The sequence below is a fragment of the Phalacrocorax carbo genome, chromosome 2 (genome assembly GCF_963921805.1).
Source record: "Phalacrocorax carbo chromosome 2, bPhaCar2.1, whole genome shotgun sequence".
Classification (NCBI taxonomy): domain Eukaryota; kingdom Metazoa; phylum Chordata; class Aves; order Suliformes; family Phalacrocoracidae; genus Phalacrocorax; species Phalacrocorax carbo.
The window spans coordinates 129,465,932-129,485,043 of NC_087514.1; the positions used below are offsets into that span (position 1 = coordinate 129,465,932).

General features: G+C 44.7%; 2 protein-coding genes across 2 annotated transcripts in view; one reads left to right on the top strand and one right to left on the bottom strand.

Moving 5' to 3' along the window:
* Positions 1–10,147, bottom strand: part of PLEKHA8 (pleckstrin homology domain containing A8) — a 32,511-nt gene extending 22,364 nt beyond the window's left edge. Inside the window, exon 1 of the mRNA XM_064444334.1 lies at positions 9,978–10,147. Coding sequence (XP_064300404.1) covers positions 9,978–10,017 — 40 coding nt within the window. The 5' untranslated portion in view covers positions 10,018–10,147. The remainder of the gene's footprint in view (positions 1–9,977) is intronic.
* Positions 10,148–10,662: 515 nt separating this feature from the next.
* On the top strand, positions 10,663–18,347 carry FKBP14 (FKBP prolyl isomerase 14). Its single transcript, XM_009513322.2, has 4 exons — positions 10,663–11,016; positions 12,869–13,020; positions 15,740–15,867; positions 17,548–18,347. The coding sequence occupies exons 1-4, from the start codon at positions 10,814–10,816 to the stop codon at positions 17,704–17,706; spliced, it is 642 nt and encodes a 213-aa protein (XP_009511617.2). The 5' UTR covers positions 10,663–10,813; the 3' UTR covers positions 17,707–18,347.
* Positions 18,348–19,112: the final 765 nt, after the last annotated feature.

The window sequence follows — 19,112 nt, forward strand, 5'->3', positions numbered from 1 at the left end:
GTCCTAGGAATATTGCAATTTTTGGAACTGAGCATTCAGACTTCACATGATATAAAAAGTTAAAGCTTTTGAGGTCTTAGTGGTGCTAGCACTAACACAACTTCGAAGAATTTACTAACCTCATTTATACTGGTGGTGAACAGGCAGGACAAAATATAGCTCATACTTCCACAGCTCATTTTAGAGGCACAGAGCCATTAACAGCAAAAATTGACCTTGCTGGGGAAAGATATATATATATATATATAAAAAGACAATAAAATGCAAAGCACAATAAAAGTGAGTAGTAGCTTAAGGTCCCAGCCATAGAAGAAAGTGAAGAGATTACAAACACTGGTTAAGGTCCTAATACATATTGCACTTCTCTGTGAAACTTAAAGTTAGTACCTGCAGTACCTAAAAGATCTGTCATAGTCCACTACAGAAACAGACATTTAAGCAGGCTGTGCCTGCTAAGGACTCAGTATTTCTCCAGAAGTTTCCACAGCCTGAAAGTTCTGCCTACTTCTACCATTACACTTCAGGAAGTCTGGATGCAGCTATCACTGAGCAAACTTGACATTTCTTGATAACACAGTTGAAATTTGGACATAATTCAAACTTTAATGTTATACAACTCAGACTCCAGACAGCATTTGTTCCAAAGTGCTAAGCCTGAAGAAAAAAAAAATAAAAAAATGTTAAGACATGTAGATCATGTCAGACATCTACAAAACCAAACCATCTGGGAGAATAACACACTCAAAAAGTCAAATTGATGACTTGAAAAACAAGCTGCAATTAAGAGATGCCAGTTCCAGTTGCATTTCTAAAAGGCACAAAAAGACCAGACACCCAGGTTTTAATTATTGCTTGCTTTCCACTAGGATTATGTAAAACTTTATGCTTATTAACTTCTTGACCTTCAACATTAAGTCTTTATAAAACTTACGCAATAGATAGTCCTTGGACTTCTTTGACCTTAATTCAGACTTTAAGCGCAGATAGGAGATAATTTTGAAATTTCCACGCTATGGCAACATCTGTGTAATACGAGGAATTAAAGCCTTCATCACACCCCTACTGCTAATATCACGGGCAAGACCCAAGACTTAGCTGCAGGTGGCAGAGCAGGGGCAGATCCCTGCTTTTCTGTGCAGGGTTGCAAGAGAGCCCTTGATAGAGACATCTCACAGCAAGAACAAGCAATATCCATCTTTTCACCCCACCCTGAGCAAAGCAAGCTGCGCCGTGTGTTCACTGTACCACCACCGACCGCTTTATCCTGCGGCACCCAGGGGCAGAACAACCACAGCTTCTGCCCAGCACTCTGCCAATGACTGATAGCTAGACTAGAGGTGCTAAAAATTCAGCTCAGATAGGACTAACAGTGCTGGTGTCTTGCAAAAAGCAAGAGAAAATCCAGCATGTGCCCTTCCCCAGTTGCCAGTGCTGATGTAAGTCTATGAATGCCATCAAGTTCACACCTTTGCTGAAGCCCAGCCTGCTCCTGGTTGTTCAGGTAGCAGCTGTTGGCCAGAACATACCACCTTCCCCTCGCGCAACTGTGACCACAAAACACCTGCCTTCCAGTTACAAGGAAAGTCACGTTTTCCAGTCAGAGGATGCATCTAACAGTCAAAACACAGGACCAGGTCAAGAGATCTTATTTCCAGCTTACAAGGAAGACTGCTGAGCTGCCCTGAATCATGCTGAGAAAAACCCGACTTCGCGCTGAGCCGCCTGCGTCTCCTCACCTATAAAACACAAATATTTCATACTGGACCAGAAGGACCACTGCTGGTCTTATTTATTGCACTAACGTCCAAGGGATGAGGATTTCCCTGGGGAATTAAGGCTGAGAAAATCTCCACGTCATAAATGGACAAAGCAGTTGTTTTCAATAACCCAATGTGCTTGCAACCTCAACTACTGGGTGCATGCACTAAATCTTACAATCCAGTTCTGAACAACTGATGGTGTGTACCCTTCACGAGCCTAAGTTCAGTTCATGCAGCCGTGTTTCGTGCTGTCAGTCACCACTCTGTTTCTAGTTGGGAATGGCATATAGCAAAAGAACATCTTGCACAGACCAAACTTGACACTTTTCCCCTTTTTTTCTCATATAGTGAACAGAAGTAATACAGTTAAAGGGTTATTTTGATATAAGCAATTTGCACCCAAAACCACTGCCTCCTCTTTCCATACAGCCTCCCAAGGCTACCCAGTATTTTGGGAAGGGCAACCCCTGGCACTGGAACACACTTTGCAGCCTTAATTCTGTAGCAAAACAATTTGTCAGGATAGAAATCCACAGTCCCTATCCATGAGGGACAGCAGACAGGCAGACAAGAGTGTGTGACAATTCATGCATCTCCTCTGAGCCGTTATCATCTCACCTAGGGAGCAGCTTCTAGAAATGTCTGCATTGCAATTTTACTCTGATTATGTGCACATTAACAGCAGGCATCAATACCAAAAAAACCCCTAAGGGTCATGGAATTGACAGATTTAGCACTTCAACAACGGTATTTTAAAGAACTTGTTTGAGGGACACTAGATGTTCAAGTGAAGCAAGCAACAGCCGGAACCTCTCCCAAAAGATTTTTCTCACAGGGATCCCATAAAATCCACCCTCATTTCAATCACAACTGTTAATGCAGTACTAGTAGCATTGAAAAAGCATCCAGCCATCACAGGGCAACTGAGTTTGTTTGCAAATGATTCTATGCCAGTGACCATCCAAGGCACAGAGAATGCAACATACCAGCAGTCGGGCATTTCTGAAGGGGATGCAGTGAAAGGATGAAGGGCAGAGTAAGTATCATGGCGAGCGATGGAGGCAAAAGTTCAATAATCCAGGCCACTGCTCAGACACGCTAATTCAAGTAATTCAAAGCTCTGGGGGGTTTCCCTCCTCTGTTTATACTTCCCAGCCCCAGCAAACTAGCTGCTCCTCTCTCTGACCCCTGGGGTGGTTATCAGGCCAGACTGAGCCAACATGATGAATTTATGAAAACACAAAAGGTGCTATCTCTTCACCATCATTCTGCCACACCCTTCATTTCTGTCCTACCCAGCCATTCCCTGAGATCACTTATTTATTTCAGTGCAGGACTGAATGCAGAGGCACCGGTACTGCAGCATACCTGGCAGGGAATGCTGCACTGTGTAGGCTCTGCACCATTGCTCTAACACCTAGAGGAGAGAGGGGACACCGTTTTCCACTCCTGCAGCTTCACCAAACTTTTCTGCTGTGAGCATATTTCAATTCCAAAAAGGTATGAGAAAAGCAAGATTGCCGCATGAAGAAAAAGGGGAAGGAAGGGAAGAGAGAGATGAGAAGGAAGGTCAAACCACACACAGGTCATTATGCAAAATCCAAAGAGAATGAACTAACTAGTCTCTGAAGCATCCTGGTGAGAAGCATAGCCAGGACTGGGTGAGACTAGGTCATCCATCTAAACCAACACCTGGTCTCTGAAAGGAGCTACAGTCAGTAATATCAGGCAGACCATTGTCCTGAAGGCAACAGAAACCTCAGGCATCTAGGTCCACCTCCACAAAAGCCAGACATCTCATTTTATACAATCAGAACTTGGACTACACCCAGAGGCTAAGAACAAAGGAAAAATGATAACAAAATAGCTTTTTAGAACCAAGTTTTTATCTAAGTGTGAAGTTTTCAATTACTTCTTCCATCTCTGGAAACAGGACCTTATTTCCAGAGCTTGATATCAACTGTTACTAAATGCCTTCTTTTCTTTGATCTTTACTGCAGAGGCTGGCCCTCAGGCATCCCAGTCCCCAGAGGTGAGAGAGAAAATCTGGAGAAAGGAAGAATTCCCCTTGCTGCAGAGGATTGGGTTAGAGATCATTTAGGCAAACTGGATCATCACAAATCCATAGGCCCTGATGAGATGCACCGACTGCTGAGGGAGCTGGCGGATGCTGTCGCTAAGCCACTCTCCCATCATCACTGAAAGGTCACGGAGGACAGGAGAGGTGCCCGAGGACAGGAGGGGAGCCAATGTCACTCCAGTCTTCAAAAAGGGCAAGAAGGAGGACTGGGGAAACTACAAGCCAGTCAGCCTCACCTCCATCTGTGGAAAGGTGATGAAGCAGTTCATCCTGCAGGTCATCTCCAGGAATCCAGAGGACAAGAAGGTTATCAGAAGTAGTCAACATGGATTCACCAAGGGAAGAGCATGCTTGACCAACCTGATAGCCTTCTATGATGGCATGACTGGCTGGCTGGATGAAGGGAGAGCAGCAGATGTTGTTTACCTTGACTTCAGCAAGGCATTCGACACTGACTCCCGTAACATCCTTATAGGTAAGCTTGGCAAGTGTGGGTTAGATGAGTGAACAGTGAGGTGGATACAGAACCAGCTGAATGGCAGAGCTCAGGGGGTTGTGATCAATGGGGCAGAGTCTGGTTGCAGGCCCATAACTAGTGGTGTTCCCCAGGGGTCTGTGCTGGGTCCAGTCCTGTTCAACATACTCATCAATGACCTGGATGAAAGGACAGAGTGTTCCCTCAGCAAGTTTGCTGATGATACCAAGCTGTGAGGAGTGGCTGATACACCAGAAGGCTGTGCTGCCATTCAGCGAGACCCGGACAGGCTGGAGAGCTGGGCCGAGGGGAACCTGATGAAATTCAACAAGAGCAAGTATAACGTCCTGCACCTGGGGAGGAACAACCCCATGCACCGGTCCAGGCTGGGGGCTGACCTGCTGGAAAGCAGCTCTGTTGAGAAGGACCTGTGAGTGCTGGAGGACAACAAGCTGACCATGAGCCAGCCATGTGCCCTTGTGGCCAAGAAGGCCAACAGTATCCTGGGATGCATTAAAAGGAGTGTGGCCAGCAGAAGGTTATCTTCCTCCTCTGCTCTGCCCTAGTGAGGCCACATCTGGAGTACTGCATCCAGTTCTGGGCTCTCCAGTTTAAGAAGGACAGGGAACTGCTTGAGCAAGTCCAGCGGAGAGCTACCAAGATGACCAGGGGATTGGAGCATCAACCTTATGAGGAGATGCTGAGAGACCTAGGCTTGTTCAGCCTGGAGAAGAGAAGACTGAAGGGGGATCTTATAATACTTACAAATATCTAAAGGGTGGGTGTTCAAGAGGATGGAGCCACTCTTTTCAGTGGTGCCCAATGACAGGACAAAGGGCAATGGGCACAAACTAGAACACAGGAAGTTCCACCTCAATATGAGGAATGACTTCTTTAATGTGAGGGTGACAGAGCAGTGGAACAGGCTGCCCAGGGAGTTCGTAAAGTCTCCTTTGGAAATATTCAAAACCTACCTGGACCCAGTCCTGTGCCCCCTGCTCTAGGTGTACCTGCTCAAGCAGGGGGGTTGGATGAGCTGATGTCCAGAGGTCCCTTCCAAGCTCTACCATTCTGTGATTCCCTGAATGGGAAGTGTATGTCTCTCCCATCGTAAAAGGTCAGCTTTCTTAAATTAAACTCCCAAAACAAAGCCTCACTCTAAGCAGTATCATGCATATCTGGATTCAAGCTATAAAAACCAATGCTCTTTCACATTTTCTTGAGCTCTTGCCCCAAGTTTGTTAAGGAATTCTGAATCATTAGAGACAACAGTAATAAAGTTTTATGTGAAAGCTGAAATTTACCACTTGGTGCTGCAACTTGGTGTCTTGGGATAAACTGAAAGGAATTCAGAGCAGAACAATAACATGAGAGTGGATGATTAGAGACAGGAAGGTGGGGAGAGTGAACTATGGTATTTGGTATGATGCAGCGTCACTAGTGATGGCATGAATGTAAGCGTGTCATGCCTCGAGGAAGAGGAATTAGAGGTACTCAGCACAATTACAGAAGTGAATATTTAAATAGGAGGAAAAGCTTAGCTTTATGACGAAAAGTGATCAAAGCCATTTCACAGAGCATAGAGAGAATCCTAGGCAAGTCAGTGGAGGCAGTCAGCATTTTTCTTTCTAATGACGAAGCTGCCTTTGATCCCCAAGCCAAGAGCACATATCACCTTTTCCAGAGTCAGCAGCAATCCTGCCTCTGCCCAGTGATCCCAGGTAAGGTGTGCCTTATGCTGCAGATCTGAACTGAATTGCAGCAGAAAAATCAACGGAAAGAGCCGAGCTTTTCCAGACACCATTGAAGGAAGGTATTCCGCAACTCCACTCTCTGTTTCCCTGTGTGTAAGCGATAGTTTACTCATTCTATAAGCCTGGTGAGAAATCAAAATCGCAGATTTTTACAAGGTAACCTCCAAAGAATAAAGAAATTTCTTTTACTAATCAAAAAGTATGCTTAACAAAGAGCATGAACTGCAGCTTGAGTTCAGTCAGAGTGTCCCGTGGGAAAGTTTGCAAACAGCAAAGAGCAGCCCTCATGCAGTTCACCTCTGCTCTCTCCTTTCTCTATCCTGCAAGCAGCATCCCCTGGTTTGAGATCGGTCCTGCTACAACACTGCAGCCAGGATCTGGCTGTGATGCTGTCCACACCAGAATGCTTTATGCTCATCCAGGACCACAGGCAGCAGCAGCACAACATGCCAAGGAGCTATAGGGAAGGTATAGGGTGATGCTTTTGTCACCCCAGCTGCTTACTACAAGAAGCCCTACTGAAATAAGAGTTATACTCCCTTTATCCATGCTATAAAGCCCATCCCTAGGCTCCACAACCTTTAACACGCAATGCTAACATTAGATAAAGAGTTTTGGCAAAGGATGAAATCTAGGAATTTTTAAAGATCAAGTTACATGCTTTGACTGTAGGTTCAGCTGAGGCCAACTTACACACCTGCATGATTTAAGTCACCCAGCTCCAGGTTTTAAGGATTAATAATTTGAAGTTTGCAAAGGCATCATATATTTGCCCAAGTGAAAATGTGCATTCCCACTTTATATGTCAGCAATAATTCTGCTTGCAAAGTTCCCTGTTCCCTTAAGGTTTTAACCAATTTACTGGGGGAAGCATAGGCAAGAGCAATCTCTGGACATGTATATTGCAAACACAAGATGCCAAGTGGGTTTTCATGCATATCTGATCCAAAGTTGGCTCACTTCACTTGAATTTAAACAAAAATATCACACTGAGAAACCACCATCTGGTGGCCATTGCATCAGGGGAGAGAAAAACTCTAAAATCTCAGTTCTCTAAACTCTCAGGTTTCAGAGGCTGCACTGGAACCGCTGCATATAGAAACCACAACAGGATCAATACTAGAGGAAAAACTCCATCTCCAAGCAGGAGCCAAGTAACGCTAATTCAATTTATCCTAATCTGTATAAAGCAAACAAGTGCATTTATTATAAAACAAGATAACTTGTTTGAGCAGTAAAGCAAGCTAATCTGTCTTTCAGTTGTAGGCAATCATTCTGTGCTTTCTTTCCCCTTTGCCCACAGAAAGCCAAGCTTGCTTCCCACTTCTGTAACGTTCTTGCTGTTAATAGCTACGTAATTTGCAACAGAGTTCTAGCTCCCTGCCCAAGAGGCCGGGGGAGATAAGTTGACGTGGACTTGACCTCTCATCATGGCAATAACAGAAGACGTTATAAAACCAAAGTTCCCAGAAAAGATTCAATTACCAACAAACTCCATCAGCTCCTCTCTCACAGCAAGATGGGAAAACAGTTCTCCTTTTCTACACTTTTAACCCTATTCTTTGGTGAATGTCTTATCTCCTCTCTATGTGAAACAAAGGTGTGTTCCTCATAATGAGGAGGAAAGGGCATAAGATACCTGCTGTGTATGTTTACATTAGCAAAGTGTTATTAACACAGGCATCCACTGACACACCAAAGATGACACATTTTCCCAACCGTTTGCGTATGTCGTTTACACCATGCAGCACCAAAGTAGTTAACATTGAGCAAGAGGAAAAGCAGAATACTGACACAAATACAGTTCTGGATGACCTGTTGAACCCTCTTGCTTCTCTTAATCCCCAAAGGGAGGATTTCCCGTCTCTCACTCCCTGGCTCTGTGCTACTGCTATGAAAAATGCCACATTCCAGCACAATGTTTTTTTTGCATCATCACATAAAATTTATAACTTAATGGCTTTGTGGCAGGAAGTCTTAATTTTATGCCAAAAGAAAGCACATATAAGCCTAGTTAGCTTGCGGAACAGTAAATTTACTGTTCTCAATCACACACCAGACAGGCCTTCTACAACCTAAGAAGAGGTATGGAGTGACCTTGACCACCACACTTACTAGCAGAGTCAAGTTTTAGCAAAGAAATAATAATGATGCTTCAATCCTCCATCACTGATTTTCTCTCTACTGAGAGCAAAAACTCATCTAGTTTTCAGCTGGGGCAAATCTCATGCATCCAAGGAAAAGAGATTCCTTCGGTTTGCATTCTCTTAGATTGAGATTTGCGAAGTGTCATCCTTCTTCATGAAGGGTCATTTGGCTGAAAGTGCATATCAATGCAGCTAGCAAAAAAAAATTAATTTTGATGGGACTGAAGTATTTCTAGTTCTTAGTCTTCATCTCACCATCAAAACAGAAGACAAGTCAAGCTGATCCTACCACATACACACTCAGGCACAAATGCTACAATGCCAAATGCCAGTCAGTCATCTACACACGCACTGGTTCCCACAGACGCTCGCTCCCCAGACGTCATGGCAGGAAAGCAAGCACGAGGGCTCCAAATGCGTCCTCACATCTAAGCAATGCAAAGAAAAACAAACACATAAAACTTTAGATCGACTAAACCATGGACATTTTTATTATGGGGAAAGGACTAAAAACACTGCCCAAATTCTGCAATCCAAATGGAAAAGCCAAGCACGGCTGGCTGCTCCTACTGCCACATACTCCATCATTCAAGAGCATTCACAAATAATAAAAAAAAATAAATCCATGCCTATTCACTGAGACCTGCCAATTTTTGATTCTCCTATTAGAACACCTATTGCCTAAAGTGGGAGAAGCCACAGCAATCTTCCAGCACACCAATAAATCCAGCCTCTCGCATCACTCCCCCCCCCCCCCCGCTGCCACATGAATTCATCGCTCGCTTGCGCTTCAGCTTTTTCTTTGTTCAATTTGGATTTCCTACACTTTCCCAACTAACCAGAGAGATGCAGCTGTTCCAGCCTCTCAAAAAAATATTAAAGCAGGAAGGCAGCCCTCCTGCCTACACTCCCGAGCAAAACTTGCAGCTGGCAATGTCAAGGTCGTGCTTATTTACCTCTGACCATCAAGTTTCCAAACTGCTTCAACAAGCCACGGAGAGGTCTGCACCAGGCAAGACCCCATCCACGCACCCCAAATTACGAGCCACCCCCGACTCCAACGCGCCCGGAGGTGGGCACCCCACGGGAACACGGGTGGCACCGGACGCTCCCCGCCTCTGCAGCGTTTCTGACCCCACCACCTTTTAACCTCCCCCGAGGAAACCCTGGCCACGCACGGCTGCGCTCAGCCGGCTACAGAAGTCACGCGTCCCACGGCACGGGGACACCCAAAAAATTCCAATCCGGGCCTAGTGCTAGCAGGACAGCCCCTTCCCCCCACCCCTCTTTTTTTTTTTTTTCCTTTGCATGCATTTTCATCCAAATCCCCCAAATGTGATTTAATGCTGACACCTTCCCCTCCCGGGTCTGGGATTCCCCCCGGCTCCCCGAAGCGACTCAACAAAAGCACTGAAAGTTTCACAGGGGCGTACAGGACAGGGAAGTTCGCTGGCGACTATGACCTCACGCACCCAAAATAACCCCAAAGCCCAACCACACGGAGAGCAAGGGACGCCCCAGAGGAGGGCTGGCGCCCTACAAGTGGCTCAATCGCCTCTTCCACCGCTGGACGGTGACAATGTGGCAGCGCGGCTGGAAAACCAGGGTGCGCGGCGGGGTCAGGGGGCAGCGCTGATCCAGACTCAGCAAATATATATATACACACACGTGCATGAATATATATATATATATATATATATATATGGGAAGATAAGGGTACCCGTCCCGCCGGGGAGAGGCTGAGGACGGGCAGCAACTCACCACTCAGGTAGTTGGTCCACTTGTACAGCACCCCCTCCATGGCGGCCGGCCCCCGCCCCCATGCAGCGCGGCCGCCCCCCGGCGGAGTCACACCGCCCCCCGCCGCCGCCGCCGCCGCCGCCGCCACCGCCGCCGCCCCCCGCGCCCCGCCGCGCCGCCGTCCAGGGCCATAGCGGGGCACCGCCCTCCCGGCCCGGCCCGGCCCCCAACGCCGAGCACTGCCCAACCCCTCCACCCCCGCCGCACGCTACTAGCGCAGAACGCGGCGCTGCCCCACCCCCAAAGAACAGCTCCGCAGCGCTACGGAAGCGCAAACAGTTCTAGGAATCGCAACCCACGTGACCGATCGGAGAGCGGAGACGGGGTGTGGGAGGCAGGCGCAGAGCTCCCTGGCCTTTCGCAGCCAATCGAAACGCGCGTTCGCTGAGAGCACCGCCCAATCGGCAGCCGGCAGAAGCCGGCTCTATTGTGTGAGCGCTCCGCAGCGGCATCCTGGAGCGCCGAGGCCCGCCCACCCCTTTCACTCAGCGCCCCTCCCACGGAGCTATGCTTCCGATTGGGCAATCTGAGAGACGGACAGGGGCACACCCAATGGGCGGCTGATTCTTCCGGCCTGGCTCTGAGGCGAGCCAATCAGAGGGCGCGCCTCCCGTCCCGGACGATCGGAAGGCGGGGGCTGCCAGCGGCGAGGGCGGTTGCCACGTCTGCTGGGCGGGCAGGGAGCGGGGCCAAGCACCGGGGCCGGCTGTCGCCGCCGCGGGGCTCGGAGGGAGCGGAGGGTGTGCGGCATGGCGGGCCGGCGGCGGTGAGGCGGGATCCGCGGGGCCCCGGCGGCGATGGCGGCGGCGGCGGCGGTGCGGGCCGCCCTGCTGGGCGCGGCGCTGGGTTGCGCGGCCGCGGCGCTGATCCCCGCGGCTGACGTGAAGGTGGAGGTGCTGCAGAAGCCGTTCCTCTGCCACAGGAGGACCAAGTGGGGGGACATGATGCTGGTCCACTACGAGGGCTACTTGGAGAGGGACGGCTCCATGTTTCACTCCACGTAAGTCGCTGGCCCCGGGCGGCTCGCCTTGGAGCGGGCCGGTGAGTGGGCTTGCGCGGGGAAATACATATATATCCCTCTGTTTATATGTATTTTACCGTAGGTGATCACTTCTGGCAGTGCTTTCCTGAGTGTGGACCCCTTGCAGCGGCCGCGGTCCATCTGCGGAATAGCTCTGTGAGGAGTGTTTTGCTGAGAGCGGGTGGCTTCTAATTTTATTTTTACAAATACCTCTCCCTCCCAAAACCTCCAAAACTCGCGTTTGCCTCTGTGCGAGGAAACAAAAGCAATGCATGCATGTTCGTAGCACGCCCTAGACTGTATTTGTTACTGAATTAAAGTAGCTTAAATAACGCCGCGGAAACTTGTGCGTGGGACCCTTTCCACCGCCACCTATTTTCAGAAAGTTTGGTTTCCTTTTGTGCCTCGGCAGTTGAGGAAGCACCCGCGCACAAGCCTGTTCAAGATGAACGCCAACAGTAAAGCTTACCTCCTTTCCCTTTGCCAGATTGCGGCTACAAAATAAATCTTATTTAGCTTTTATTTTCTGGGTAGTCTGTAGAAAGTAGAGCCATGTGTCATTTGTTAAAAGATGGGGATGTTAGGCATCCCCTTCAGCAATTTAGATAGAGGTTTTGGTGTATGATCTCAGCAGTTTAATAAATCTTCTGCTATGCACGAGTTTCTGTCTGGTTTCTAAAGCAAACTTCAGGGGGAGAGGTCTGCCTCTAAAAAAAAAAAAGAGTTATATATATCCTTCCACTACTGGCAGCACAATGACACCTTTTCATTACTGAAATGGCATATTCCTCACGCGCCCCCGACCAGACAAATCAACATACCAGAGCCACAGTGATGTAAGTAGGAGGAAGAGCCAGAAATTCGAAGGAGTCTGCTAAGAGCCTGCAACGACTTGCTAATGTTGCCTTTCTAGTAAAACATCAACGAAGTATTAATAGAGGGAGACAGCAAAATGCTCAAGTATCTATAGGCTGTGTCTGAAGTCTACTTTTGTGGAACATATTAAAAAAAAGTGTGTTTTGCATGTTTATGCTGTCACAGGCGATTTTAACTAAAATCTCATTAATTTTCTCTTGTAGTTAACCTGCCTCTCTAAAAGGAGTTCTAATGACACTCTAAGTTTTTGCTGCTGACTAACTTCTGTAAGTGCTCTGTTTTCTTTTTAAGCACTTTTCCTGCATGACTAGTAAATCGAGCTTTTAAAATTCAGTGTCCCTCAGTAGAGTAATAGTCCTGGTGTACCACCTGGTTAAATTGGAAAAGGGACTTGTCTGCCTATCCTAAACTTGAATGTTTTGCATGCATTTGTTTCTATTTTTTTCTAGACTATCTGTTGTGTAGCTGTTTGGGTTTTTTTCCTAATGGCTCTTTTTTGGAAGAGATGTGGCTGATTCTTCTAAGCATGTTATAAGGTATATTGTAATCATGACCAAACTGGTTCTTGATTTGCAATTTACCAAAGAATATGCATGACCTTGAATGTAGTTTTTTTTTTTTTTTAAGTAGAAATGCCTTTCTTGTCTGATCAGTTTCAAAGTGGAAATAGGTGATCAGGAAAGTTAAGGTGGGGATCCAGGTTGCTAAGTGTGGTCACAAACACACCATGTAGCTGTTGTTTTATTTCTTTCTGCTTCTTAAGGAACCTTGTCATGCAAGGCATAAGTTTTAAAGACTTTAAAAGCCTAGGTCTTTCATCTAAGAAATGCCAAGGGGCAAATAGTGGTGTGTTTTAAACTATATGTCTATGCTGTGAGCAACTTCCATCTGCTCCAGGTGCCTTTTATGGAACTTACTGTCTAAAGACTGAGTGTTTTACTCCATTCTTTTCCAGTCACAAGCATAACAATGGTCAACCTATGTGGTTTACGCTTGGCATAAGGGAAGCTATCAAAGGCTGGGACAAAGGTTTGAAGGACATGTGTGTGGGAGAGAAGCGGAAGCTAACTATTCCACCAGCCCTTGCTTATGGAAAAGAAGGGAAAGGTAAAACACCTGAAGTCCTTCCCTTACTTTAAATGTTTTTAATCTCTGTATTTTACTGCTCTTCTTGGCCTGAGAGGTTAGCAGGCTTTGGAGAAAAATTGATGGAGTCAGGTGCTCTTTCTCACAAATTTGTTTTCTGCAGAAATAACCATTAAGTGGTTATGTGGTAAATGCAGGAAAAAACAGGAATTGATAGTAGCTGCTGTGCTGTATGCTCTTGAGCATCTTTTCTGTTAGTGCTGTGCACAACAGTGCTCTGCTTTTTTTTTCTTTTTACTGTCAAACTGGAAGTGGTTGCTTAGGTAACAGTTGGCTTTTTGGCTGTTGCATCTCTGTTTGTGGTAATGCTTCATGAATGTGCATGTGCAAGCCTCATTCATGTTTGCAGGCTTCTTTTAAACCCTGAAGAAACTCCCTGTACTGCTGCCCAACCACTTCTTAGCTGATACAGTGAAAAGTTACCATTTATTTCTGCATATAGGGACACTTAATTCTTTCTCTCCTTTAGGAATTTTCAGTTTTGGCAGTGGTCCCTGTTATCTTCAGTAAGATATGCAGGTACATGGGCAGTCATGCTGGCATCTACTGAAAATGTATTAAATGATGTGCAGATAGACAAAAGCATTGGCATTGTTTGTAGTGTTTTTTCAACCTGTCTATTACTGATGGTGTTCGGGTGTTTTCCTTCCAAATGTTTCCAGATTCCTATTTTAATGGGGGGGGGCTGGATCTGCAATTTGCAGTTAAATGAGTGAAAGTTTGAAAGATGTAGGAAGGTTACTTTTTCGGCTTTATGGGGTTTGTTTGAGTTAACATTTTTGAGCAACTACAATATTTTTTGTCATGACAACAGTTACCACAAATGACCTAAGGTAATGCAAGCTTTTAAAGCAGAAGGGGTAAATGTCTTGGAACATATCCTTCCTGCTACTTTCCTCTCCCATTAATCTGAGACTGTTTTAGGAATGAGGAGTGTTTGCATGTCCCTATCTTCTGGCAAGCAGGGCTGAACATAGACTAAGTAGTACTCCATATTGCTCCATGCTAAGTATCACTCCATACATACAAGCATACTTCATACCCTCCTTCCTTGAAAATATCCTTTTAAAACATCATCTTCTAGAAGCTGTAGTTTGGGGTTCAAGAGAGAGTGTTAGAAGTAATCATATTTCTAGTAGAGAACAGGAAACTTATGGTGGTCAGTTAGTCAGTATGCAGGGCCCAACTGTAAATTTTTCCACAAAAATATATTAAAAATTGCAGTGTTTATGTAGTCATCACAGGCCTAATTGCCTTGATTAATATGTAAAGCACTACAGTTGTTCTTCAAAGATTTGCAAGCCTTGCCTCTGTGTTTAGTGCAAGGCTGAACAAGTAAACACTGCTAGCTGCTGTAAGAAATTACTTGCTTTAGGAAAACTTTGAAGTATTTCAACATAATTATGTTGCTGTTTTGCGATTATGCCCTTGAAGGCAGAATTATTCCATATTCTTCATGCTTTCCTCTGAATGCACATAATTTCACTAGCCACCCACCTGGTGCCTTGCTTGCTGTCTTACTTGAATGATGAGTCAGATGCCTTTTTCTGTAACACTTGGAAAAATTACTTGTGTTCCAAACTCTTAAGCAGGCCACAGTGCCCTGAATTTCCAGAAGTTTCTGCACATGTATTTATCCCAGAAATCTACAAGCCCATTTGTTGCCACAGCTCAGGGTGTATTAAACACCATAGCTCCAAAATAGTAGGTGTGGATTAGGTTTTTTGCCTATCTTCTTAAGGTACAGGAATAATTTTTTGGGGTTCTGCCATCCAATACAGAAATATATTTGGTCCTGTTCAGCCTCTCTCTCTATAAGAAGCAAAGTGGTGTGCTAAAAGGTCTTTGACAGTAGCTTCAGCTGTCAGCACAAAGGCATATCACACCATTGTAAAAGGCAATGCCTGATAAACTGAAATCCTGGGTGGGGTGGGAGGTGATGGTCTTTGTGGCACTATTATGAAATTAGCAGTCTGTTCACCTGCATCAAAAATGGAATTATGCCAATGCATGTCTTCTGAGCAGGTTTCTATACTTAGTTTCTGCTGTGTTTGAAAATAGCTCAGTGCTTTGTGTGGCAGTCCAGAGACAGCTATGGGGTACTGACAGCGTTGCCGCCCTTTTGTGTCTCTGCAAGAAGAGTTTTTTCAGGGGCAGAACAGCAGGTACAAGGTGTCAGTTGGCAGTGGAGAGAAATTTGGGGACTGGCGGGGTTATGGTGCATCAGGAGGACTGAATTCTGCCTTCTTGCTACTCTGTCCATTGGTCTTGGCTGTATGTTGCGGTAGTGGCTATCTGGCTGGCTGTACAGTCTCCTTCACTGTTTTCCACTTGCACTGTATCTGGCTCTGGCCATGAAAAAAAAGATTCAAGAATGTTGTCTTATAAACCTGTGATGACGACTGCTGAATATGAGCTCACATCAACACATACTAGTATCTAACAAAACTGGTTGCATCTAAAGTTGCATAGGGACCGTAAGGGCTGCTCAGGGTCCAGGCTACACTCTGAAATAGTTATACTTATCACTGTTGCAGATACTTGTCCTTGTTAGTTCAAATTGCAAGATGCTTTGAAAGCAGTAGGATTACTGGAACATTGCTCTGATGCATATGGCTTTTGTATGGCACTGAATATGTAGCTGTTTTTAACTTTTCTCCATGTTTACCATTTTGGGCAGGAAAAATTCCACCTGAGAGCACACTGATTTTCAACATCGACCTTCTAGAAATTAGGAATGGACCAAGGTCTCATGAGTCATTCCAAGAGATGGATCTTAATGATGACTGGAAACTTTCCAAGCAAGAGGTGAGGGGGTTACCCGTCTTGTGAGCAAACCTAACAGGATGAGATAGCAGCAGGGGTAAGATGAGCTTAACTTGATCTTGTTAGGGAAGTATCTAAACGCAAGTTAGATTTTTAGCTACTACTGTGCACAGAGCAACTCTGCAAGCTGAATACACACTATTTAAGAGTGCTTAAAGCTGTTATTTATTGGGTGATGCACAGTATGGGTAACTAGGACTAATGAGTTGTTGGCGTAACTACTGAACTGATAGGCTTATCATGAATAGTAAGACACCCAAAAAGTTATTGCTGGCCAGGTGGTCATTAGTCATGTGGGGAAGTCTCTGTAATTCTCTGGAGATGAGTGTCAATGTTGCTGTCTTCCACTCTTCTGCCTTTTTTCTGCCTTTGGAGTTTTATGCCTCTTTGTGGTGGTGTCTTTTTCTCTTGAATGCTCTTGAACTACTGTTCCTGGTTCAACCACTAAGCTCCTCTCTGTGCTTTGCCTTTCTTGCATGACTTAAGCTCACATACTTTCTTATACCTTCACAACAGATTTTTTTTTTTTTCTTCAGTAAAACTAAGCCAAAGATACACACCTATGCTGCACCACACTGAGCCTTGGATCCCAGTAGAAATGCTAGACTGGGCAGTCCTGTTTCATAGCATTCACGGTCTGAAGGATGTGTACTGAGCATTATTCACCTTCTGTTTGCCTTTTACTTTCAGTCTTGTGCTTTTCTGATGTGCAAAAGTCATCCATGAGAAGTTAGGATAAACCACTGCATTCTTTTTGATTTGATGCTGGTACAGTTTGCTAGACCCAAAAGACTAATCTTTCATACTGTGCATCAGACAGTGTTAGTGTGTCCAGTGTCTGTGTATTAGAAATGTAAGCAATGACCCTAACAAATACCACGATGTGAAATGAATAGAACAGACCTTAAACATGGCGCGTTCATCTTGCTGTTAACAGCCCACGGTTGCGTAAGTGGTATCTGTTTACCTGTTTAACAGGTGGGTGTGCTGGCATTGATGTTCTTGTAGAAGGCTCTGCAATTTAGAACACTTGGGATCTCAAGAGTTAAACCTTAAACTCAGTAAAAATAATCTGATGTTCAAAACGCTGCTTACCATTATTAACTAGCTTAGTGTAAATAACTGTTCCAGTAGTCTGTTCAAAAGCTACCATGAATATTTGTCCCTCAAAATTTTGAGATGTCTATAAATAAATCTTTATTAATGTAGTTCCCATTAGAGCAGCAAATGCTGAGATTGCCAACAAATATCTGCATATATTTGGGGCGACTATTTACATCTACTGGTTTGTCAAAGTGCTAGGATGTGAAAAAGCTGTTTGGGTCTCTGACCAATTGCTAGCTAGTAACTTCTGCCTAGCTATTTATACTTTGCTGTAATGACATCAGGTGACAGGTATTCCCAGCTCATTTTTCAGTCAGATACTGTAAAGGTACGGCAACTAATCTGCTAGTCTTACTCTCACTTATATTACTGAAGAGTCTTTCATCACTGAATGGGGCTGCAGAATCAGTCAGACAAATATTATTCTGGCAGAGGCATAGGAAGGAAGGTGTCTATTGTCTAACACTACCGTCCTGAACATAGTGGTCCTCTCTTATGCTACAGTAATTAATTCTTTCATAGCCTAAAAACATTAACTCTTTCCTTTCTGTCCAATAGGTGAAAATTTACTTGAAGAAAGAATTTGAAAAGCATGGAGCAGTGGTAAATGACACCCAGCATGACGCTTTGGTTGAAGACATATTTGATAAAGAAGATGAAGACGGTGATGGGTTTATATCTGCAAGGGAATTTACGTACAAGCATGATGAGCTGTAGAAAAGGGTGGCATAGGGTTGTTTTTTTTGACACAAATGGCAGTGACTTAGACTGTCTGGTTCTCTTGTCTTAAGTCTGTGTTTTGGAGTTGACAGCTGCTGTTGGCAAAGAAACACTCTTTGTTTATATAACTTCTATTCATTGTGTACAAATGTTTTAAGCTATTTTAAAGTATGAAAATGTACTTCCTTTTATGTAGCAAAGACTTGCACATCAGTGTTTTTTAAACTTTGTATTAACTTATTTTTCAGAAATGAAACAAACTTTCCAGTTATCAAACATTGTGAAAATCAAAATCCAGTTCAGTGACTTTTTGATTTGTTTGTGTGTTAAGATCACTTTCAGTGACTCCTGTATGTATAACTTCTAGTCTGTGGCTTAATTTCTTGGCCTTCCTTCTTGCGTGTTGCTGCTTGAAAAGCAGTGTGCTGATCTTGCTTTTTTTTCTGCTGATTTATAAAAGATATGCTAGAAAGCATCAGCATCTCTTTATACAGCTGAGAAACTGATACAAAGCTGAATGAGAAGAGTGACTATCCTGTGCTGATTTTGCCCTTCTAAAGGGAGAGTGTTACCAACCATGCCAATAATTGTCTGCATTTTTCTTTAAATTATGTGAATAAAGTAGGAGTTAAATGTCAGGCTTTCATGCTTAATGTCAGCACATTCTAGGAATTGTCTGTAATTTGGAAAATAGCAAGTTACATTGCAGTGCAGAAGTGGTGTCTTTTATGTATAAACACATTTGTTTTGAAACTTGGAGCTTGCATTCATGAAGAAGGGTCATACCTTTCCCCTCAAGTTTTGGGTGAGATCTCAAGCGAAATGTTGCAAGTCTGAGGTTTTTACCATTTGCAGAAGGGGAAGAGCAAACTGACAAGGAGGGTCAGTATGGCCTGAAGAGCAATTTGCATTGGCCTGCCTGCTTTGCTACTGCCTGAGTTGCAGACCTTGTTTCGTCATTTTCCCTTGGCAGTATTTTCAAAAGTAGCACACAGGTGATGTGAATTTTAAATAACAAAGTGACTTTTTAGAAAAATAGCGGCATGAGGTAAATATTATGGTGCTTTGTCTTTACAGAGGTGGAGACCATAAGGATTTCAACTCCATTTTGTGGGTATTTTTAACTGTTTCTGGAGAGGAGGAACAATTTAGCAATTGTTCATGGGCCTTAAACAAGAGGGCAGAGTATCTCAGGGAAGGAATTGGCCTGTATTCTGGCACTGCTAACACCTGGGTCTCTGAACACAGTATTTTACTTGAAAAATGTTGCTCAAGGCTATGTAGGGACATAAAGCAAATCCAGTTGTATGAAACTGAGATTGCTGCATTGCACTAATCCTTAACGGTTGCCAAGTGAGACTCGACATTCAAGGTTCTTGATGCTGTAGATGAGCTAGTTGTTT

What these genes read in the sequence shown, in the direction of transcription:
- FKBP14 (XM_009513322.2), top strand. Translation starts at nt 10,814, where the DNA reads ATGGCGGCGGCGGCGGCGGTGCGGGCCGCCCTGCTGGGCGCGGCGCTG. An exon ending in TTATGGAAAAGAAGGGAAAG is followed by an intron (nt 13,021 to 15,739) that starts GTAAAACACCTG and finishes CATTTTGGGCAG; the next exon opens with GAAAAATTCCACCTGAGAGC. An exon ending in GGAAACTTTCCAAGCAAGAG is followed by an intron (nt 15,868 to 17,547) that starts GTGAGGGGGTTA and finishes TCTGTCCAATAG; the next exon opens with GTGAAAATTTACTTGAAGAA.